Below are 23,866 nucleotides of genomic sequence, written 5' to 3'. Positions count from 1 at the left end.
CTGCATGTGTTCCTGATGTTCTATTTTTTACGCTGAATAAAAAATAGGTTCAGGGAGGTGTTCATTTTATCACTTTTTAAACTGTACATATACTGGCTGGGCACGGTGGCCCATTCCTGTAATCCCAGCGCTTTGGGAGGCTGAGGCAGGCGGATCACCTGAGGTCAGGAGTTCGAGACCAGCTTGGCCAATATGGTGAAACCCTGCTCTACTAAAAATACAAAATTAGCTGCGTGTGGTAACACGTGCCTGTAATCCCAGCTACCTGGGAGGCTGAGGCAGGAGAATTGCTTGAACCCAGGGGGCGGAGGTTGCAGTGAGCCAAGATTGCACCATTGCACTCCAGACTGGGTGGCAGAGTGAGATGCCCTCTTAAATAAATAAATAAATCAACCCACCAACCAACATATGCATTCTCTTGCATGCATATTTCACAAGGCATTATTTATTTATTTATAGAGATGGGCACAAATTCAGGTGAGCTTGTAGACTGGGAGATTGCCTAAGTTGTCTCTGTATTTTCACTGAAGCGTAAAGCGAGATTCTCAGCAAAATGTCCGGGGGTGTGGGAGAGGTGAAGACAGAAGCTATGAGTGTCATCCAGGAGAGCAGGACAGTAGGCTGACAAGGGACTGTAGTAAACTGTGGCGTGGTGTCATGTGCCCTTGTGAGGTTTGTGGACAGGATCAGTAAACTCTAATCTGTCAGCCTCGTTGTGTGGTTTTTCTTCAACATTTAGCTCATCAGTCTCAGATGCAGAGAGGTCTCAGAACAGTACAGGTTTGCCAGGCTATTAAAATGCAGAAAGGGGCATGGGACTGGAGGGTACTGAGAAGGAAATGATTGAATTATTGGCCATGGAATTTAGGCCGAGTGAAAAGAGAAACGAAGATGGGAGGGAGGTGATGTTAGGATTGATGGATTTGAGATCTTGATAAGTCGAAGACTTGGAATGTAGGGTACTAGTGTGGGCTGGGAAGTTCATGGTTAGTGATGCTTAAAATTAAGATTTTTAGAAGTGGTTTAGAATGTTACTAGTGATGGGCTGGGCACGGTGGCTCACGCCTGTAATCCCAGCATTTTGGGAGGCCGAGGTGGGCGGATCACCTGAAGTCAGGAGTTCAAGACCAGCCTGACCAACATGGTAAAACCTTGTCTCTACTAAAAATACAAAAATTAGCTGGGCATAGTGGCAGGTGCCTGTAATCCCAGCTACTGGGGAGGCGGAGGCAGGGGAGTCGCTTGAATCTGGGAGGTGCAGGTTGCAGTGAGCCGAGATCGTGCCATTGCACTCCAGCCTGGGCAACAGAGCAAGACTCCGTTTAAAAAAAAAAAAAAAAAGAATGTACTAGTGATGAAAAGTTGAAGGCTTCAAAGAATGGCTGACATGAAATCAACACATTGAATGGTTCTCAGCTGAGGTCAGGACTGCTGATCCCCTGGGGGATGAAATGGGGAGTGCGCAAGGACACGTGATGCTGCAGACTGTGGAGGGGGTAAAGGCTGGTAACGTGCAGGGAGGGTGCAGAGATGCCATAAGGCTCATATTGTGGAGGATTGCCTAGCACAAAGAATTGTCCTGCCCCAGATGACAGTTAAGAAGCACTGGGCTAGGGTATTGGACAGATCACCTACGTGAACGTGCAGAAGTGACGACAGGGAAATGCTGGAGAGAAAGACAGTATGAGCAAGAAGAGGGACAATGAAGGGGAGTAGCTCATAGAACTGGCTAGCACAGGTTTCACTGGAGCTGGAGGTCTTGAAGAGGAGAAATTATTTAGAAGCAGCAATTGGGAGATGGAGGGTACACTTAGGGAGACAGATTCTCAAGGGACAGCCAGGTTTCGGGTAAAGCAGAAAGGTCAAGAAACATTTGAAAACATGGAGTCTACTGGGTCATTTGCCTGTCACAGATTGAGAGTTCCAGAGGGCACACTGGAAAGGGGGGACAGCAAGGATGAATAGGGGTGCCGGCCAGATAAGGGCATGTAGAGAGTTGTTGGGGATGAGTCTGGGGATGGATGGCCTGGGGGGCCTGGGCTTTCCGTGATGACTCAAGTGAACAGGATGGCCGCCTGAAGCGCCTGGCCCTGGGGGTCTCTCACAGGAGGTTGGATCTCAGTTGGCCAATAGTCCTGAATCCTTAGTGCATGGATCAGGGGCTTCTAGGTAACTACTCTCTGTAGAAACACCAGAGGGTTCAAATTCATGGTTCATGTTTATTGGGGTGGGTAGTCCTTGAATAATTTATGTAGCTTGAGTCAAACCCAGTAAAAATCTAGGAAGTCTTACTGCACCTCTACTGAGTTTTGGAGGGGAGTCACCTAGCAGGTCCTTCAGATACCCACATGTTCAGGTTGCCTGACATTAACTCATCCAGGAACCACGCAGAACCGAGTCTTATGAAATGCAGCAGTGCTTCTTAAACATGAACGTACTCGTGAATCCCCTGGGGATTTTGCTAAAATGCCGATTCTCATTTAGCAGGCCCGGGGTGGGCAGATTCGTCATTTCAGAGAAGTATGTGCTTGCATGGAAAGAAGAGATGCTTTAGAATTGGCTGAGTTCAAATATGGGCCTTCCCTATGCCATCTGTGTGGTCTTGGGCAACTGTCTTTGTGTAAAGCAGGAATGATGTCATAGGCTGTTGTGAGAATTAAATGAAATAATGTGTGTAGTACTCAGCATGGGTCCAAGCACAAAGCAGAGGTAAAGATTTTCATTTTTTTTGTTTCGTCATCAAAACCCACAACGTGACCTTCTGTGGATCATTAACTGCTTGCCAGGGGGTAATGCCAGGGTATTTCTGTGGCACCTACTCACCGATCCTGGCAGAGGGAGAGGAAGGCTTGAGAGTTTTGCTCAGTCTTTGTTTATGCCTGAGTCTTGTGGCCTGGCTCCCATACATCTTCTTCTGGTGTTTTGATCTGAAAATCCCGGCCCCGCTGAAGTGGATATGCACTGGCCACGTAGACTGAGAGCGCTAGGTAGACCCAACTGCTTTTCTTAGTCTGATTGGTTCTTCACTTCCCTATCAAATGCATCTTCTTCTTCCAGTGGAGCAATGCAGGCCTCATTCACTCCACTCCACTTTGAGGAGCCTGGTGTAGCGGCTTTGGGAACTTCACTCCCAAGTCTACATATTTACAAGGCTGCGAAGACAGCCTCATGGGTGGGGCTTCACATGTACCTGAAGGCTGCCCAGGTATAAATCCCACAGGTCACCTAGAAGTCTGGGGTGTGAAGGAAACAGTCTGGTAGCCAGTGGCTTGCTTAGAACTAGGCAACTGTTCCTAAGGGAGGGGGTCAGGTGTCAGGGAGGCGCTCATAGATGGGGATTCTACACCAGTCCTCACCAGCATGGGACTGTGACACCTTCCCAGATCACGACAGGGTTCCAGAATACAGAGGGGCTCATCTACTCCCAGCAGGATGAATGCTTCCGAGTATGGTGAGCGGAGGCTCTTTACGTCCCCTGTTGGCTTTGACAGGAAGGAATGACCGAGGGGCAGGTATGAGAGGCCTCAGCAATGCTCTGGGCTTTGACTCAGTAAGTAAGTAAGTAGCTCTCTGCCACTGATTTAATTCCTGAAAGTATAGCCAGAAGCTGTTAATCTTTATTAGCACTGACTTCTGCAAAGTTATTATAGAACAAGGTCAATATCTGGGTGATTAGGAGAACTTCAGGAGCAGGTAATGAAAAATACACAACAAAAGACCACTGTCCTCCAGATACTTGGCATTCTTTCTCCAAGCAAGATCCTGAAGTTGCTTTACCAGATTTGAATTTGTAACCTCCTTGTGAGAGTATTAGGAACCTGTGTTAGCCTGGGGGAAGAGCTCCCCTTTGCTTATTGCTCTGGAGGCCAGAACAAGTAAGTTGTACATAGATCATTCTTGCTTAGCAGAGCGGACAGGCATTGACGGGTCACAAAAGGCTGGTATTCATTTATTTAACAATAGTTGATTCAAGAGAAATTTTTGAATTAGTAGAGGAAACTATGACTCCACAGTGTGCAGAAAGGCCAGTGGAGGAGAAAGGGGAAGGGGCAGGTTGGAGGTGCCAAGCATTGGAGGACAGGTCCGTGGGAAATGAGGAGCTCATTCACTCAGGCTCCTGCTTGCTTTGCTGCTTCAAGACAAGGGAGTGTGTGTGCATGTGTCGGGGCTATTCCTCTGCAGGTCTGTCCCCTGCACTTCGGGGAAGGAGTCCATTCTAGCTTGCCCTTCTGCCTCCATTTCCCAGAAGCCAGGGCTGGCACTCCTACCTGTGAGCAGGTGTGGCTATGCTCTCCGACAGCTAAGGCACTGGCCCACAGATCTGCGCACAAGAGGAATGCAGGTGAATACAGGTGCATGTGCCTGTGAGAGGAAGACAGGATGGAGGGGGCTGGCTGTCATGCTCCTGCTGAGCACATGGGAGCCTTGGGTTTTAAAAATATACCTCCCCACCCCGCCCAACACAAATACACAACAGTTGTAATCCGAAAGTCAGAAAGCACTATAAAACATTTCTTATAAAAGTATTTTTTTTAATAAATCAATGTATTTCAATGTTGTAACATGATAGCCCAATGCTATATCAAGGTAGCAAAAGTGAAGATTCCTGGTATTGTGATATAAACACTATGAATGACAGTACACTTGCATTCAACTTCACAAGAAATTATCTTCAGGTCCATAAGGATTCTTCGACAGCTGTAACACCTTTCAAACAGTAAAGATGTACATGTATTGAAAGAGTAGACAATGAAAGCCTAATAACTGAGCTGTGCTCTAAAACCATACTGATGAGGAAGAGATACAATGGTTGTATGGCTAGCTTGCTGAACAAAAATCTAAATCTTTTAAAGAAAATACAGCATATATCAAAGTTACAGAGTATCCTACAGAAATGGAGTCATAAGGAGACACACAGATTAGAACCTGAAGCAGTGAATGTGTTTCTACCCGTTTTGTGATGGAAAGAAGCCATGGATATCGAGTCCTGCAGCTAGCTGTCTGTGGTGCTGAATCTCCTCATACACACAATGCTACCAATGGACTAAAACCAGAATTCCCTGCTCTGTACAAATGCTGGTGATGGGTAACTTGCTCTATTGCTGTGGGTCAGAGCAACAGCTGGCTGGATTCAGGCATCAGGAAGAGGCTAAGATCATACACCACTGCCTTCTATACTCCAACAGTTACACTTTCCAAAGCTGATGCTCCCCTTGTAAGGGTGAAAAAAAACCCCAAGGGTATTTAAAACAAACAGCAGAAACCAGAAGCTTCTGACCCTCTAACATGTATTACTGTCCACCCCACCATGAGAAGTATGTCCACCTGGTTACAACAGAGAGACTCCGTACCATATGTATATTCATGACCAGATTGTTCATCTAGGATTTTTCTTAACAGAGATCAGGTTGAGAATGATTCTTTTTCTCCAAGGGCAAGAAAAAGCTGGCTAAATGCTAGTTCATTAAATCCATTCTCAATTTTGAACTGTAGAGAAGAACCTGACTTGAATGAAATTTTCTAAAGGAAGACATTCATTTCTCAACCTCAGGTATAATTAGATTATAAGGAGTCTCATGTCCAGAATTTTATCTGCTGATTGTTAGTATGGTAATTGGCCTTAGGACACTATTTTTACTAGAACCCTTTGCATTATTTTTAAACTCCAAATGCTGCAGATGAAAGTAAATACGACACAATAATAAAATCACTTGTGTGCTGACTCGCTGGATTCTGGTTAAGCACGGATGGGATGTTGCTGATATTCACCAAGAAGTGTCTGACTAATGGCTACTGTGTGTGTCAGTAGCCCAGGTTTCAATCATATGTACTTGAATGAATTAGAAAAAAACTGTACTCCTCACATTATTAAAAATATTACAAGCAAACTGTATCCAAGGCTTTGCACTAAGCTGGGTTTTGGGGATAGGACTCTTTTTAGTGAACAAGTCACTGCTAGCGCCTTAGTGTTTTGCCCGTATCTCAATTTTAGACCTGAACCAAGTCGACATCTCATTACGCTCATATATTCCTTTCTTCTGTCACACCTCTTGAAACAAGCGTTCTGCCCCCTAAAGAACTCAGAGTGATTTGTAAAGGCTTTCCTCTCTGGAAACAGAGCAGTCGAAAGTATAAATCAGGTTAAGTGGCTTCATTGTCCTCAGGCCAATGCTTATAACCCAAGGTTTATTTTCCCTATGAACAGGGTGTGCTTACATTAATAAAATGAATCAAAATCAGCTTATGGAAAAGTTAAAAATATAGTTTACTGAAAGATTATGTATCCTCACACAGAGCAATAGCAAACAATCCAATCTAAAAGTTTAAATAAATGTCAATAACTTTAAAACTATATTTTATATATATAAAGCTGAAGTCACTGCCTTGGATAATTTTACACTGCATCCAATATTTTACGTAGGACATTCATTCTTAAGGCAGAAAAATTGAATTTGACATGTAATGACTTGGTTCTTACATCCAAGGGTCAAACTAGGAGTAGACTGGAGCAGACAGATTCCTTGCTAACAAGGATTTATCTGTGGTGACAATTTCATTCTTAGAGTATGTTACGTAAGAGACATACATTTGAGAGAACATATAAATATGAATCTTAAGACACACAAATATGATTTTTTTAACGATCGGTCAATGAGACTAGGCATTCTATTATGACGTGAAATGACTCCCATGACAAACGCCAACATACTCTTTCTGATATAGTACATAAAGAGTATAAAATATCAAAGAACTACCTTTTTGGGGTGGACTTTAGATTCTAGTTTTCAAGGTTTAGTATAAAAGGTAGCCTGAATAGTTAAAAGCAGTTGAATGTCAACTCACTGCTAACTTGGAAGGCTATCACTTAGGATATTTCTACGCCATCAAAATCCTGTGCAAGGAGGAAACACGTGTGTATTAAAATAAAAATGAAGCCCCTCCCCCAATGCATGTGCAACACATTTGTCAGTTACTACCAAGAATATCTTGAATGAAAAACATCTAAACGATAGAATGAGTGGCATCAAAGTCAGAGACGTAAGAACACATCACCCCGCCTAGGTGGACGGATAGTTGGGATGAAAGCAGGTGTTCCATGGGCACCTGGGGAGATGTGCTACTCAGAGTGGAAGGGGGTGTGAAGAGGAACTGGACCCAGGGTTCCAAGCCCTCAGGGCTGTGTGCTCCTTCACCTCAGGCCAGTCTGGTTCTCTGCATCCTGGTGCCAACAACTTGAACAAAACAAACACAAATCTAAAAGACCATTCTTAAGCAGGTGATGGTGACTATAACTGTTTAAGTACCTTTTTGTGTGCCTATTATTTATGCCATAGATCTGGCAATTGTCAGAAGTATACAAAGATTACCTGCCTAATTTTTGAAGACACGAAGATTTTCTCTTTCACGTGGCAGGAGTCCATGCAAGATTTGTAAACAGCGATACAAAATACTGTAAACATAACTTAACAGAGCTTGTATAAAACAGAAGAAGTAAATCCAGATTGACGAGTGGGTAAAAAAAACAGAGGGCAGCTTCTTACAAAGTTCTCCCTCCTGCGCCAAGTGATTTTTTTTTTTTTTATTACAAATATAATCCTGAGCTGAAAAACTGGGATTTGGGGGAGAGCCATCTTTGCATACAAAATATCCAAAGGATGCTTCTCTATTGACTTTTCTCTAGTGATATTCGACTGCCAGAGACAGTTCTGAATGTGTGACTTTGGAGACATTTATAGTTTAGTGTGGCGCCCGGGTCTGGAGCCTGCTGCAGCGCTTGCCACGGAAGCGGATGCGGCAGCATCCTCTGCTTCCTCCAGTTCATCCTGGAGCTCTTGGCTGACACTAGACTGCAGGGCTGCGGGCGTGAGCCACTCCTTCGGGAGGCAACTCTGTAGAAAGGGTATACAGGAGCTGAAGTAGGCAAGTCGATTGATCCAGCGAGGAATCTCTTTCCCACAGAGAATCTACAGAAGAGAAAGAGTTCTGTATTAGGTAAGAGAGGTTAAGATTACCTGGTCCACTGCCAGGGAGTGGAGGGTGGGAGGAAGGAGGTGGCTTACAGAGAAGCCACTGCAGAGTAGCCTTCAGTGGTGTTACTCCAGGCTTTTGATAACAAGCAGCTTGACTCAGGACCTAGGGTCCCTACTGTTGGCTCCATTCCTTCCTTTCTAAAGAACCTTGTCGAGTTGCTTACTTTTCATATCTGAAATCGAACTAATTTCACTTGGCTCCTTTCTTTGATCTCTGCAACTGCTGTGAGACACACTGAAAAGCACTTTGAACACATAGAAGACGCTTGTTAATACAGTGTATTATTAGAGTAACAGAAGCCCCAGGCAATTGGAAGAGTCAATCTTGGATGTTTTCCTATTTGTGAATTCTCCTTTTTCACAGATTCTTTTCGACTTTCCCCTTTCCTCCAGTGTCTATCACTCCATTTTTCCTGGTCTACATTTTACCCCTTTACTTCTCTCCCTGACTCACTTGTTTCAAGGAGCTCATCCTGGTCCAGAAAAAACAGACTGGGTGATAGTGTCTCAAAAGGAAAAAAAAAAAAGAGTATGGGCCAGGTGCAGTGGCTCACGCCTGTAATCCCAGGACTTTGGGAGGCTGAGGCTGGCGGATTACGAGATCAGGAGTTCGAGACCAGACTGGCCAGTATGATGAAACCCCGTCTCTACTAAAAATACAAAAAATGAGCAGGGCATGGTGGTGCACACCAGTATTCCCAGCTACTCGGGAGGCTGGGGCAGGAGAATCGCCTGAACCTGGGAGGCAGAGGTTGCAGTGAGCTGAGATCACACCACTGCACTCCAGCCTAGGCAACAGAGTGAGACTCCGAGAGAGACACACACACACACGTTTTCCCAAATGAAGACCTGGCTCCGTGACTCCTCTGCGGAAGCAGGCCTGGAGTCAGACAAGGCATGGAAGCCTGGCCACGCTTCAGTCTGAAGACACTAGCAGGGGCAGAAACCGGTGCCAGGAGGAACCCTCCCCGCTGACTGATCTGTGTCTGTATTTCCCACTTCCCGCCCTTACACTTTCCTTAGGACTCCTGAACCCTTCCCCCACTCCTATTTCAAATAGTAAGAACTGGGTCTATTCTATGCCCCTAACTTTATTCTTTATTATCCTCTTCCTCTTGTGCAGACAATGGACTGGGCTTCCATTCATGCCCCACTGCCACTTTGTTGTTTTTGCCTCCAATTATACCCAAGATTATGATCATGTGATCTCAGAGTACCATCTTAGATATCTGCATATTGTAGGTAATAACTTTGGAAAGAGGTTTCAAAGAACCTGATGTCTAAAAATTAGCTAAAATTTAATAAGCTGGCACCTATAATTATACAACGTGTACCTTTTCTCCTAAAAGTTTAGTCCTAACTCTTAATGGTTATTACATTTATTTTAAATAGTATGTCTCTGTCTTAACTACAGGGAAAGTGAGATGGTCTCACTTGAGGGAAGGTAGTATGTGCTAACCACTTTTGATTACCAAGCACCTATCACACTGCCTGGGAGTACAGACAGGGAGACACTTAAAAATATTTGGGCCAGGTGCAGTGGCTCACGCCTGTAATCCCAGCACTTTGGGAGGCCGAGAAGGGCAGATCACGAGGTCAGGAGATCGAGACCATCCTGGCTAACATGGTGAAACCCCGTCTCTACTAAAAATACAAAAAGTAGGCCGGGTGCGGTGGCTCAAGCCTGTAATCTCAGCACTTTGGGAGGCCGAGACGGGCGGATCACCAGGTCAGGAGATCGAGACCATCCTGGCTAACACGGTGAAACCCCGTCTCTACTAAAAATACAAAAAATTAGCCGCGCATGGTGGCAGGCGCCTGTGGTCCCAGCTATTCAGGAGGCTGAGGCAGGAGAATGGCATGAACCCGGGAGGCAGAGCTTGCAGTGAGCCGAGATCACGCCACTGCACTCCAGCCTGGGCGACAGAGCAAGACTCCATCTCAAAACAACAGAAAAAAATAAAATCAATAAATTGAAGAATGTGTACATGAGGCCAGGCACGGTGGCTCATGCCTGTAATCTCTGTACTTTGGAAGTCCACCGCAGGAGGATTACTTGAGGCCAGGAGTTCAAGACCAGCCTGGGCAACATAGTAAGACCTTGTTTATACACACACACACATTCTCACTGGGTGTGGTGGTGTGTGCCTGTAGCCTCAGCTACTTGGGAGGCTAGGGCAGGGGGATTACTTGGGCCCAGGAGGTTGAAGCTGCAGAGAGCCAAGACTGTGCCACTGCACTACAGCCTGGATGACACAGTGAGATTCCATCTCAAAAACAAAAATGTGTATATCAACTACATCTGCTCTTAAAAATGCTGCCAAACAGGCCGGGCAGGTGAAGTGGTATCTTACACCTGTAACCCCAGCACTTTGGAAGGCGGAGGTAGGTGGATCACTTGAGGTCAGCAGTTCGAGACCAGCCTGGCCAACATAGTGAAACCTCGTCTCTACTAAAAATACAAAAATCAGCCAGGTGTGGTGGCCCACACCTGTAATCACAGCTACTCAGGAGGATGAGGCAGGAGAATTGCTTGAACCCAGGAGGCAGAGGTTGCAGTGAGCCAAGATCATGCCACTGCACTCCAGCCTGGGTGACAGAGCAAGACTTTGTCTCACCAAAAAAAAAAAAAAGCACTGGGACATATTTAGGGTTATCTGCATATTTAGAGGTTAATCATGTAAGTCGTGACTAAGACTATCTAAAGTGATAGTGACTGTTGCCTATTCAACAGCCATTTCCCTCATTCTCCTTCCCGAGTCCTAATTTCATTCAGTAATCTACCCTCCTCCATATATCCAAGTGCTACAGGTGAAGCTGACTTCATTCCAACCCCTGAGGGTGTGGCTTGATTAGCCTAAAACAGAGTCCTATCTGTAGCCACCTGGTTTTGTAGATAAAGTTTTACTGAAACATAGCTGTGTCTATTTGTTTATGTATTGCCTATGCCTCTTAGGCTACAATGGCAGAGGCAGAGTTGGGACCATGAATAGTCCACAAGCCTAAAATATTACCTGGCTCTTTCAAATAAAAGTGTACCAATCCTTGGTCAAGCCAATTTTTTTTTTTTTTTTGAGATGTAGTCTTAGTCTGTTACTCAGGCTGGAGTGCAGTGGTACGCTCTGGACTCGCTGCAACCCCTGCTTCCCAGTTCAAGCGATTCTCCAGCCTCAGCCTCCTGAGTAGCTGGGATCATAGGCATGCACCACCACACTTGGCTAATTTTATTTTTAGTAGAGACAGGGTTTCACCATGTTGGCTGGGCGGGTCTCAAACTCCTGACCTCAGGTGATCAGCCTGCTTCTGCCTCCCAAAGTGCCAGGATTACAGGCGTGAGCCACCATGCCGGGCCAAGCCAATGTTTTTAAAACCTTGAGTCATGACCCATTAGTAGGTCATTGAGTATCGCTACCTGAATTTTTAAAGCAAAACAGATTGTAGGTAGCAAGGTAACCATGACACATCTTAGTTATGTGCCTGTGTGTGTGGAAACTGGGTCACAATGCAAAATGTATTTCTTAGGTGACTAGTGATCAAATAGTATTTGGTTTATATAGCAAAATGAATTTTGCATTTAAGCTCCAATCCAGCAGTCCCTCTTCTAGAAAATCAAGTGTACAGATACAGTGGCAAAAATAAAAAGATGTACAGGGTTATTCATTACAATACTTTTTATAACAGCAAAAGACTAAAAATAACCAAGTGCCATTAATAGGTTGAATAAATTATGGTACATCCACACAAGGAAGACTATTCAGCTAAAGAAAGAAGTGAGGAATATTTCTATATACTGCCACAGAATGCACTCCAGGATACACTATTAGTGAAAAAGGCAAAATGGAGAAAAGTGTATATAGGATGCTCCCAAAATATAATAGTGGAACAGGCAGAGAATAAAATGTATAGACATTCCCATTCCAAAAGGGAGAAAACGGAAGGAAGAAAGGAGTCACTAGTCCCAATTTTAGAATCCAACAAGGGAACGTCCATTAGGTTTCAAGGCCTGGGAATAATCTTCTATGGCCCTTGGTTCTGCCATCTGGAGATTCTATCCTTTGAGTCATCCTTTTTCTCCAGCCAATTACCTGCTTGTAGAATTTTGACAGTCCAAGCACCTTCTTTAATTTTACCGCCCCCCCCCCGCCCCGTCTCTTTCAGTCCAAGCTGGCAGTGTTTCTGCCAATAGAGCATTCTCAAAACACTGTGGGTCTCTTGCGTATGTCATGGGACTGACTCCATTAGAAAAGATGTTCCTCCACGGATCTTTCCTGAATAATCCCATCTTCATTCTTGGTTTCTGTTGAGATGGTTTAGAGGATCCACGAGTCACATATTTAATTTCTTCAACAGTTAAAGGAAAAAAAAAAAAAAAAGGGGTCTAGTCATACCCTTGGCTTTCTCTGTAGCATCCTTTCCTAATAGTGAAGCTCCTAATTTCAGCATCTTTTGCAATCTGGATAGGCTGAAAAATTTCCTAAATCATTAAATGTTGATTCCTTTTTGTGCTTTAATAGTTCTTCCCTCTATTGTTCTTTTCACATTTTACTATAAGCAACAAGGCAGGCTGCATCTTCTACACTTTGCTTGGAAATCTCCTCAGCTAAATATCATAACCCCATAGAAATAAATTCCAATTAACTGTAAAACACATGACTTTTACTGTATCAAGCCACAATCTAAAGATGAAAGAACGACAAAAAACCTTAACTTTCTAGTACTCCTATTGGTGGCGGTTATGGTAACACTATTATTCTACAGCTGTTTTAGGTATAGAGGAGTAAAACAAATCAGCAATTATGTTTCTTGTTGCTGAGAATTTAGATTTTTGACAAGGGATAGACAAAATGTAGCTATATCATTGATGAGGTTAAGTAAAAACGCTGTAGCCCAAATGTGTAGTAGAAACGTCACTATGAACCTGCAAAAAAAGTCCTAGTTTCATCTACTGGTGGGGATGGGGAGCTAGAAACAATTATCAGTTCAGTAGTAGTGAGCAACCTAATGCCCAGATTAAAGTTTCTAAATATTTGCTATTAGAAGGAAACAGTTCTGAGGTAGAAAATATGTAGATGAGCCTGGAATATCTTGACATACCAGAAAACAAAAGGCTGTAGAAGATTATTAGGGACAAATCAAAAGACTTATGAGCCAACTTGAAGAGGCTCCCATGTATCAAAGATGGGACAAAAGCAGTCATTACACTGATCTGAAACATAAAATACTTTTACATCTGGGGAGGAGATATTCACGATGCTAAAACCAGTTAGAGAATACTAGGGAAGTGTGTCAGGGATCCCCAAGACCCAGTTTTTCCACCTCCAGATTTGATGATTTTAGAGGACTCACAGGACATAGCATATTGCTGTATTCACAGGTATGACTTATCACAGTGAAAGGATATGAAACAAAATTCGCAGGGAAAAGGTGCATGGGGTAAAGTTTAGAGGAAAACAGGTTTCCACTCCAGCCTGAAAAATTAGTTTGAGTCTCTGTTTCAGAGGGACTACCTGAAGACAGTCAGTTCCATGTTGGTTCATGACTTCAGGTTATCAGCCTGACGACTGTGGATGACATCTGGAGGTGTTCTGTGTGGGAAATGCAGGCGCTGAGGCCACTCCCTGCTCTCATAGGTTTGAGCACAGGCTCAGCAGGCTGTTTGAATTCAAAGTGCTTGCAGCATCTTAAAAAGGTAGCATGGGAAGTTTTTCTTTAGGAAGAGGGGAAAGGCAGTATTGAAAAACAAAGATCATCAGTCTGCCTCCTTTGAGATTCCCTAGGTGCCAGTGTTTGTTTTTTGTTATTATTACAAAATCAGTATGTCCCATTTAGCAGTCATAGTTTCACATTTACAAAACTGTCCTCTACTCTCATCCAGACCTTTTGTCTGGAAGGGATGTATTAAAGGGGGACAAAAGTTTTCACAGGATTTTTTTTCTTTTTCGAGACAGGGTCTCGCTCTGTTGCTAGGCTGGAGTGCAGTGGCACAATCTTGGCTCCCTGCAACCTCCACCTCCCGTGTTCAAGGAATTCTCCTGCCTCAGCCTCCCGAGTAGCTGGGACTACAGACCCGCACCACCACGCCCAGCTAATTTTTGTATTTTTAGTAGACATGGGGTTTCACCATGTTGGCCAGGATGATCTTGATCTCTTGACCTCGTGATCCACCTGTCTGAGCCTCCCAAAGTGTTGGGATTACAGGCATGAGCCACTGCGCCTCGCTGGAAAATATTTTTATATAACATAACCAGAAAGACATATGTTTCAGAACTGGACAGAATTAAATCTTGAATTTTCAAAATATTTCAAAATGGTTTGAGAGAGCCACTCACCGCTTTCATCCTGATCATTCATTAAGTGGCCTATAGCATCATTCCATTTCTGGAGACAGCTGCATTTAGGAATCAAACTGCCTTACTAAGGTGTGTGCACCAGTAGAAAGGTAGCAGAGTAGCAGCAGACTGTAAGTCCGCTGTTGCAAACTGCAGCCTGTCCAGGAAGTCCCAAGTAAACACAGTGAAACTTTCCCGAGAGAGGTGGAGAGTAAGATGGGTAGACACAGGGGTCACAGTCCTAGTGATATGCTTTCCCCTCAACATGCAGCTTTTGTCAATAATCACAAGTTGGGAATGCAATCAGTCCCTGTATCAGAAATACAGAACAGATGAGCAGTTCGACTTCGTATGGTACCACCAGAGAAGCCGGTTCCCATGGACACCTGTGATAATCCCCACAGTTCCGTCAACATCCATGCTTTTATAGTGAAGAGCCCCACAGAGTGGTATCCTAAATCTGCCTTGATCCCCAAGTAGAAGTCTTGTTCCCTGAGCCTGTATCTCTTTCAGTTTAACACAGCTTGTGCTAAGACTGAAGTAGTGTGTAGGAGATAATGTCAAGTTTTAGCTCAAGTGTCAAGTCCAAGCAATTAGGATCTATGAATTCAGGATTCCAAAATATGCCAGAGACTCTTCTTTGGCAGCAGTAAAGCTGAGATGCTGAAGGGCCAGTCATGTTTCCAAGGCCAAGCAAAAAGCAAAGCTTTCCTAAGTGCTTTCTAAGACCCACTCAAAATTATGCACATCAGGCTAGAAAATCACCAGCCTCTAGGGTCAGACATCTGATTTTCTATGAGCTCACTTGCAATTAAAAACTGCTCACGCGGCCGGGCGCGGTGGCTCAAGCCTGTAATCCCAGCACTTTGGGAGGCCGAGACGGGCGGATCACGAGGTCAGGAGATCGAGACCATCCTGGCTAACACGGTGAAACCCCGTCTCTACTAAAAAATACAAAAACTAGCCGGGTGAGGTGGCGGGCGCCTGTAGTCCCAGCTACTCGGGAGGCTGAGGCCGGAGAATGGCGGGAACCCGGGAGGCGGAGCTTGCAGTGAGCTGAGATCCGGCCACTGCACTCCAGCCTGGGCGACAGAGCGAGACTCCGTCTCAAAAAAAAAAAAAAAAAAAACAAACAAAAAACTGCTCACGCCTGTAATCCCAGCACTTTGGGAGGCCGAGGCGGGTGGATCACGAGGTCAGGAGATCGAGACCATCCTGGCTAACACAGTGAAACCCCGTCTCTACTGAAAATACAAAAAATTAGCTGGGCGAGGTGGCGGCGCCTGTAGTCCCAGCTACTCGGGAGGCTGAGGCAGGAGAATGGCGTGAACCCGGGAGGTGGAGCTTGCAGTGAGCGGAGATCGCGCCACTGCACTCCAGCCTGGGCGACAGAGCGAGACTCCGTCAGAAACAAAACAAAACAAAAAAACTGCTTTAAAAACTCTTAAAAGTGTTTGTCTTTTTCCAGAGGCTCCAATGGGGAACGATCATAGTAAATATCAGCTGTGAGACATATTTTGCTTTCAACAAAGGATTTAAATTTCCATCTATCCTACAGCAGCAAAAAGCAAGGAAGTTGTGTCCCATTAACTTTTTCTTTGCAGCATTGCCTTATTGAGCTAATCCTTCTACCATCTGTGACATTATAAGCATAAAACATTTTATATAAACTACTATCATATATCCACAGATGTAATAACTGTAAAATACAAGGCCATTAACTGCCCTCCGCCGTCCCACCCTGGCCCGACACCTTCCTCACTGTAGATGTATTCAACCCCTTGCAGTAAATTTAGCAAAAGTTTTAATATTACAGTTGCGGAGGAGACCCTAGTTGGAATGGGGTTGAGGGCGTGCAGGTAGGCTAACTACTGAAGTATGTCCCCTGCCCTTTTTTACTTTGCTACTTTGCTCCAGCCCTGAGAACTGATTCAACCTTTTTTCCTCCTACTTGTGAGGGAAGCATGCCATCAATGTTTAACATTTTTGGCCCAACCAAAGCTTGTCTTTGGGAATTTTTGGGCCTTTTTTCTTTCTTCCTGGAGGAGAGAACAAAAACTGAAGGTATTACGTTACCTGGGCTATACTTCCTTTTTCTCCTCACCGTAACCAGCATGGCCCAAAGTAGCCAGGTGATCTGGTGAGTCAGTTCTCCTGGAGTTGGATCTGTCATTTCAAACTCCACAGGTAACTTTTACCTCTCACAGGCAACAGCTCAGCTGCTGTTTCAGATCATGGAGAACTCCACAGCCATCCAGACATCAAAGGTTTTCCAGCCTCCACCCATTTCAGCCTTTCTTTCCTCAGTCCTTTTTTTTGAGACAGAATCTCGCTCTGTCACCCAGGCTGGAGTGCAGTGGCACGATCTCGGCTCAATGCAACCTCCGCCTCCTGAGTAGCTAGGATTACAGGCATGCACTCACCACACCAGGCTAATTTTTTATATTTTTGGTAGAGACGGGGTTTCACCATATTGGCCAGGCTGGTCTCGAACTCCTGACCTCAAGTGATCCGCCCGTCTCAACCTCCCAAAGTGCTGGGATTACAGGCGTGAGCCACCGTGCCTGGCCAGTCCTTTTGTTACATTTCTGTGAGTCAAAGGTCTCCACAACCGCCCCCAGGTTTGGTGATTTGCTAGGACTCAGGGATCAGCATAGCATACTCATGACTATGACTTATTACAACAAAAATATACAAAACAAAATCAGCAAAGGGAAAATATACATAGGGCAAAGTCCAGAGGAATGCAGGCACAAGCTTGAAGGATCTTCTCCTAGTAGAGTCAGGTAGGATGTGCACGCTTAATCCCCCAGCAATGGTTTGTGACATATGTGAAATGGCTACCAGGGAAGTTCATTACAGACTTGGTACCCAAGACTTTTATTGGGTGCTGGTCATGTAGGCGTCCTCTGCCAAAATCCCAGAGTCCCACAGGGAAAGCAGGTTTTTAACATAAACCAAATTAGTTGTACCAACAGGTTAGGCAAAGGGAGTCACTCTTCTCAGTTCTAGGAATAAAAACCTTACAGAAGTCCAAGCTCCCAGATGCCAACTTAGGGCCAATCCTGCAGGTAGGCCTTTCTAAGGACAGCAGTTTTAGGCCTATGTTAGTTAACTCTTCTATACAGGAACCAACTTGTTTTTTGAAAACAAGTAAAGGGGGAAAAAAAATCAAGCATCTATCCTGCTTTGTCACCCAGGCTGAAGTGCAGTGGTGCCATCTTGGTTCACTGCAACCTCTGCCTCCTGGGCTTAAGCCATCCTCTCACCTCAGCCTCCCAAGCAGCTGGGACTACAAGGCGCACACCACCATGCCTGGCTAATTTTTGTATTTTCTGTAGAGATGGGGTTTTGCCATGTTGCCCAAGCTGGTCTTGAACCTGTGTGCTCAAGCAAGCTACCCGCCTCAGCCTCCCAAAGTGCTGGGATTACAGGTGTGAGCCACTGTGCCCAGCTATCTTGCCTTTTCTATGGGGAATTATCTCAGGGTGACCAGCTATATGAACTTTTGTTTAGATCTGGATTCAAACTAACCATTAAAAAATTATGACAACTGGGGAAATCTGAACATTGTTTATTTGGATAATATTAAGAAATAATGTTAATCTGTGGAGTGATAACATAATTTTAGGAGTTAATTTTAGGAGTGATGACATAATGTGGTTATGTTATAAAGAATCTTTATCTTTTAGAGATGCAGAGTGAAATATTGATACTTGAAATTAGGCCAGGTGCGGTGGCTCATGCAGATAATCCCAGGACTTCGGGAGGCTGAGGTGGGAGGATTGCTTGAGTCCAGGAGTTCCAAAGCAGCCTAGGCAATATCATGCAACCCCATCTTCACAAAAAATACAAAAACTGGCTGTACATAGTGGCATGTGCCTGTAGCTCCAGCTAGTTGGGAGGCTGAGGCAGGAGGACTCACTTAAGCCTGAGTTCCAAGCTGCAATGAACTATGATCACACCACTGCACTCCAGCCTGGGCAATAGCAAGACCCTGTCTCTAAATGAAATCTGGGATTTGTTTCAAAACAATTTGGGGCCGGAGTGGTATCTAAGTGACAGTTATATAGGGGCTCACTATATTATTCTACTTTTATATGTTTTGAATTTTCTACTGAAAATATTAATTTTATTTATTTGAGATGGAGTTTTGCTCTTGTTGCCCAGCCTGAAGTGCAACGGCACCATCTCTGCTCACTGCAACCTCTGCCTCCTGGGCTCAAGCAATTCTCCTGCCTCAGCCTTCTGGGTAGCTGGGATTACAAGCACCTGCCATCATGCCCAGCTAATTTTTGTAGTTTTAGTTAGAGACAAGGTTTCACCATGTTGGCCAGGATGGTCTTGATCTCTTGACCTTGTGATCCCCCCACCTTGGCCTCCCAAAGTGCTGGGATTACAGGTCTGAGCCACCACGCCTGGCCGAAAATATTAATTTTAAAAAGACATTTAGATTAGACGAGTAGCATTTAGGAATGGTAATGCCAGTCCTTTTGCTAGTGCCTGGTTCATAATTAGGCATCTGACACAATTCTGGCTGTAAAACATGGATGCTTTTGGAAGGTTAGGGAAAAGGGAATTCCAGAAAGAGTTTCCCTGTTTCCAAAGGGAGAGAGACATAGTCTCCCTCTGGATGTTGTGCTAAAATTGTTACCTCTATCTAAAACCCACAAAGGGAGCTGGCCCGGGGGTAGGGCCAACATCCCAAGGATGGCGGTTTAGAGAAATGAATAAATACCTTACATCCCTATGACACTCACAGTTGAGACACTGACCACATTGGAATGTAGCCTGCCTTATTCTGGACTTGTGTTGTAAGATAACTTTCCTCAATGTTTAAGCCAATTCGCACCCAATTCGAAGAGACCTATCTTGCAGAGTAGAGGCTGGCAAACTTTTTCCGTGAAGGGTCAAACAGTAAGTATTTTGGGCTTTATAGGCCATAAATCTTTGCTGCAACTACTCAATGCTGCCACTGCAGCCGGAAAGCAGTCAAGAAAACAGGTAAACAAATAAGCATGGCTGTGTTCTAATAAAACTTAATGAATCTCTCTGGTCTCAGCCGCAGAAGCAAGGTGACGAAGGCAACATCATCATTTGGAAAGTGTCACAATAAGATGCACATGTGCCACCGCTGTGGCTCTAAGGCCTACCACCCTCAGAAGTTGGCCTGTGGCAAATGTGGCTACCCCGCCAAGTGCAAGAGAAAGTATAACTGCAGTGCCAAGGTTAAGACGAAATACCACCAGGACTGGTCGAATGAGGCACCTAAAAACTGTATACAGCAGATACAGGCATGGTTTCCATGAAGGAACACCACCTAAACCCAAGAGGGCGGCTGCTGCCGCATCCAGTTCATCTTAGGAATTTCAATGGTTAGTCATGCAATACATATTCTGATTTAAAAAAAAAAAAAAGAACTTTATGAATACTGAAGTTTGAACTTTACATAATTTATACATGTCACCATATAGTACTCTTTTGGCTTTTTTCAATCCTTAAAAAGAATGTAAAAACCATCTTAGCCTGCAGGCTGTACAAGGACAGATGACATGCTGGTGTTGGTTTGAAGGCCAGGCTACAGTAGTTTGCTAATCCCTTCTGTAGAGGAAGCATCGGAACTGATAACATTATGGTGTTAAATAATTCTTAGAATTTTTACGAACAATATTAAGAGTACATATATCAACAACCATTAATACAGTGATGATTGTGCTTATTTGCAACTGGTTATACAACATACATCCCCACACTATGTTGTCAAAGAGAAAAGCATACCAGTTTCGCTGAACTTCGTCAGAGTGCCCAATATCCATTTACTTGGCTTCATAATATGGGAGTTGCATCCATCATTTCAAATTCCAAAGGTAACTTGTACATTTCACAATAGGCAAGAGCTGATATTTCCATTTAATGGAATATATACCTTATTTTACTAAAATAGCTCCTTATCCCTCACTGTCCAGAATTCTAGTTCCAGCACTGCCACTAACAGGTGAGGTAACCTTGGTCAAGTCACTTAACTTCTGGGTCTCCCAGTTTAACAATTCAGCACTAGGCCATGCATGGTGGTTCATGCCTGTAATTCCAGCACTTTGGGAGGCTGAGGTGGGCAGATCACTTGGGGTTGGGAGTTCGAGACCAGCCTAACCAACATGGAGAAACCCCATCTCTACTAAAAATACAAACTTAGCCGGGCATGGTGGCACATGCCTGTAGTCCCAGCTACTCGGGAGGCTGAGGCAGGAGAATCGCTTGAACCTGGGAGGCAGAGGTTGTGCTGAGCCAAGATGGTGCCACTGCACTCCAGCCTGGACAATAAAGAATAAAACTCCGTCTCAAAAAAAAAAAAAAAAAAATCAGCACTCATATGGGGAAAGGCATAAAAACTGTGGCCTAAAAGACGGCTCCAGGGACATCTAGAATTGCTCTTTGGGCCCCAAATGCAAAATGGTTTTGGGGTTAGACCAGGGCTGATGTGGTGGTATAGATGCTCAATAAAGTTCTGAATGTTTTTGAAGGACAGAATAAATTAGAACCAGAGGAAGTAATGATAAAGTATAATAAGCACTGGAGTAAGAAGTCAGGTCTAATCTGAATTCTCCATGACAATCTTTAGTAAGTCATTTTCCCAATTGGGGTCAGTTTCCTTGTCTGAAAAATGAGTAGATTAGGATGCTGTCTATTTCTTCACCAATTTTAGCACTCAGTGGATCTTTGAATGCATTCCATACAAATGTAATGTCTGGGGTCAAGAAAGCTGAGAACTACCTCCCCACTTGTCTGAAAACTGACTAGGTCACTTCAATGGTACTGATGCATCCACTAGACTAGAGGTGTTTCTCGAGCTTTTAGGTTCATATGAGTAATTTTGGGATCTTGTTAAAATGCAGATTTGCATTCAGTGTATCTCTGGTGGGGCAGAGGTAACACATATCTCACAAATTTCTAGGAGATGCTGATGCTGCTGGTCCACAAAACACACTTTGAGTAGCATGGTAACAGACTGTTAGAGTTGTTTGAAAGCTGTATTGTAGAAGCCATGAGGGAAGTAAAAAGGGCCAAGGAACTAAGCATTTCTGCAGAGGAGGTCACTGAAATAGCAGCTCGTTTTCTCCTTTACACCCTTCACAATTTCTGTGGTACCTAGATGCTGCCACTGCAACCATCTGCTAAGAATCAGAAAGCTGGGAAGCTGTTTCAAGTGCCAATTCTCTAGACTTTATTTTACAATCTTTTTAATTTCTTTCCTCCATTTTCTTTTTATGGTTCTTTAATTTTGACCTAGTTTTGATCTTCTGCTTGGGATTCAAGAATTGAGAAGGGAAGTAAGTGCCTATGTGTTATGTTAGCAGAAGAAAATTTCAAGATGGAAGACATGAATTACTTATTAATAAGAGCCAGAAAAAAAATTCAGCAAAAGAGAAACCTTAGCGACTAAGCAGCAGAAGTCTCTAGGCATTTACTTTTTTAAAGCGTAAGTTTCAGGCTGTAATAAAATAAGAAGAGACCATTATTTGTACTTACTCTCTACTCACTGCAAAGTAATGAATAGAATTACCATTTAAAACTGTGAAGACTCTCAAGTTACCAACTCTGGAAAGGTCATTCATACAAGATTGAAATACAATACCGTATTTCATACAACACAAAAAATCAGAAAAGAAACGAATCAAGTTCGAACATAGTGGGATATCAAGTATAGTGGGACAGCAAATATTTATTTGAAGAACTTTTAGGATAAAATTTAGTTTACCTCTGATAAAGCTGAAGAAAAATGATTGCAGTTTTTATGCATTAAATGATAAGCATTGCCTTTGTATTCTTTTCCCAGTTCTTCTACAATTTTTTCTATATCATCTTCTAGGAAGTCCGTGCTCCCTAAAACAACAGCTTCTCTTAAAGAACAAAAAGAAAAAAAGAGAAAGAAAAATAAGGACGTAGTTGTGTCAAATATTTATAAAAAGCATGTTTAAATACTTGCTTATTTGCAGGAATATTATGATTGACATAACAAATCAGGGTTAATATAACAAGACTAAAAGTGAAACAAGATACTTTAAAAGTGCTATTTTAGTTTCTACTTTTCTGCAATAAATTCTTAAGTATATTACCTATGAATACTACAAAAGCACAAGTCATTTTCTTTATGAAATATATGTCCCTGCGTAAAATGTAATATTACAGTTATTTTCACAACTATCAGTAGTTATATTGTTAGAGAACCAGATCCCTGCTGCAAATATTCCTGCATAATCTCACTTGCCATTGAAGGGCTGGACATCATCTTGCCTAGAAACAAACTTTTATCTGTTACTGTGCCGCAATGAGACAAACTGTCAAACCTGACTAGATGTTTTCTAAAAACAAGGACCCTGGCCGGGTATGGTGGCTCACGCCTGTAATATCAGCACTTCAGGAGGCCAAGGTGGGCAGATCACCTGAGGTCAGGAGTTCGAGACCAGCCTGGCCAACATGGTGAAACCCCGTCTCTACAAAAATACAAAAATTAGTCAGGCACAATGGCAGGTGCCTGTAATCCCAGCTACTCGGGAGGCTGAGGTGGGAGAATCGCTTGAATGCAGGAGGCAGAGGTTGCAGTGAACCGAGATTGTACCACTGCACTCCAGCCAGGGTGACAGAGCAAGACTCCATCTCTAAACAAACAAAAATAAAAAGGACTCCAAACTACTACCTTGGAAAGGCGACAGACATTATCCAAGAGAAAGTGGAATTTTAGTCAGATAAGTTAAGCATCCAAGAAACCTGAAAATACTTAGAAAATCCTTTTATCAAGTAGTCTTGCCAAAAGAGCCCAAAGCAGTGGATTCAGGATGGTATCATAGCACTTCTGTGCGGAAATCTTTCAATTCAGTGATAGGCTAAGAGAACTATGAAGTTAGTAGAGGGCTTAATGTGTAGCTCTCTACTGAAGTTTAATGTTGGAACCCCATTTCACTGTCTGTTTTTCACTTGGCAAGCCATCTATTATAGGCCCAGAAGTTTAAAGCTCCTTGAAACTAACATTCTAAATATCACTTTTTTTTTTTTTTTGGTGAGATGGACATTTACTCTTGTTGCCCAGGCTGGAGTGCAGTGGTGCAATCTTGGCTCACCGCATCCTCCGCCTCCCAGGTTCAAGCGATTCTCCTGCCTCAGCCTCCCAAGTACCTGGGATTACAAGCGCATGCCATCACGCCCGACTAATTTTGAATTTTTAGTAGAGACAGGGTTTCACCATGTTGCCCTGGCTGATCTCGAACTCTTGACCTCAGGTGATCCGCCCGCCTTGGCCTCCCAAAGTGCTGGGATTACAAGCGTGAGCCACTGAGCCCGGCCCTAAATATCACTTTAAATACAAACCTCAATTAAGGAATGAAAATTTGATTATTAACATTTATATTCTCATTCTCAGCAAACTATCACAAGGACAGAAAACCAAACACCGTGTTCTCACTCATAGGTGGGAACCAAACAATGAGAACACTTGGACACAGGGTGAGGAAC

At 43.7% G+C, this 23,866-nt stretch overlaps 1 protein-coding gene and 1 pseudogene across 2 annotated transcripts in view; one reads left to right on the top strand and one right to left on the bottom strand.

Annotated features, from left to right (window-relative positions):
• Positions 1 to 4,511: 4,511 nt before the first annotated feature.
• The window catches only part of DESI2 (desumoylating isopeptidase 2), a 63,668-nt gene continuing 44,313 nt past the window's right edge, over positions 4,512 to 23,866 (bottom strand). For both annotated transcript variants that reach the window (XM_003893678.4, XM_009196118.4), the window contains exons 4-5: positions 22,116 to 22,257; positions 4,512 to 7,964 (exon numbers count right to left, since the gene is read on the bottom strand). In XM_003893678.4, the coding sequence (XP_003893727.1) occupies positions 7,731 to 7,964; positions 22,116 to 22,257 (376 nt within the window). In that variant the 3' untranslated portion in view covers positions 4,512 to 7,730. The remainder of the gene's footprint in view (positions 7,965 to 22,115; positions 22,258 to 23,866) is intronic.
• On the top strand, positions 18,726 to 19,816 carry LOC116271705 (annotated as a pseudogene).

The sequence above is a fragment of the Papio anubis genome, chromosome 1, assembly GCF_008728515.1.
Source record: "Papio anubis isolate 15944 chromosome 1, Panubis1.0, whole genome shotgun sequence".
NCBI lineage: Eukaryota > Metazoa > Chordata > Mammalia > Primates > Cercopithecidae > Papio > Papio anubis.
The sequence above is the reverse complement of the archived record's forward strand: the minus strand, read 5'-3'. Positions and strand labels throughout refer to the sequence as shown.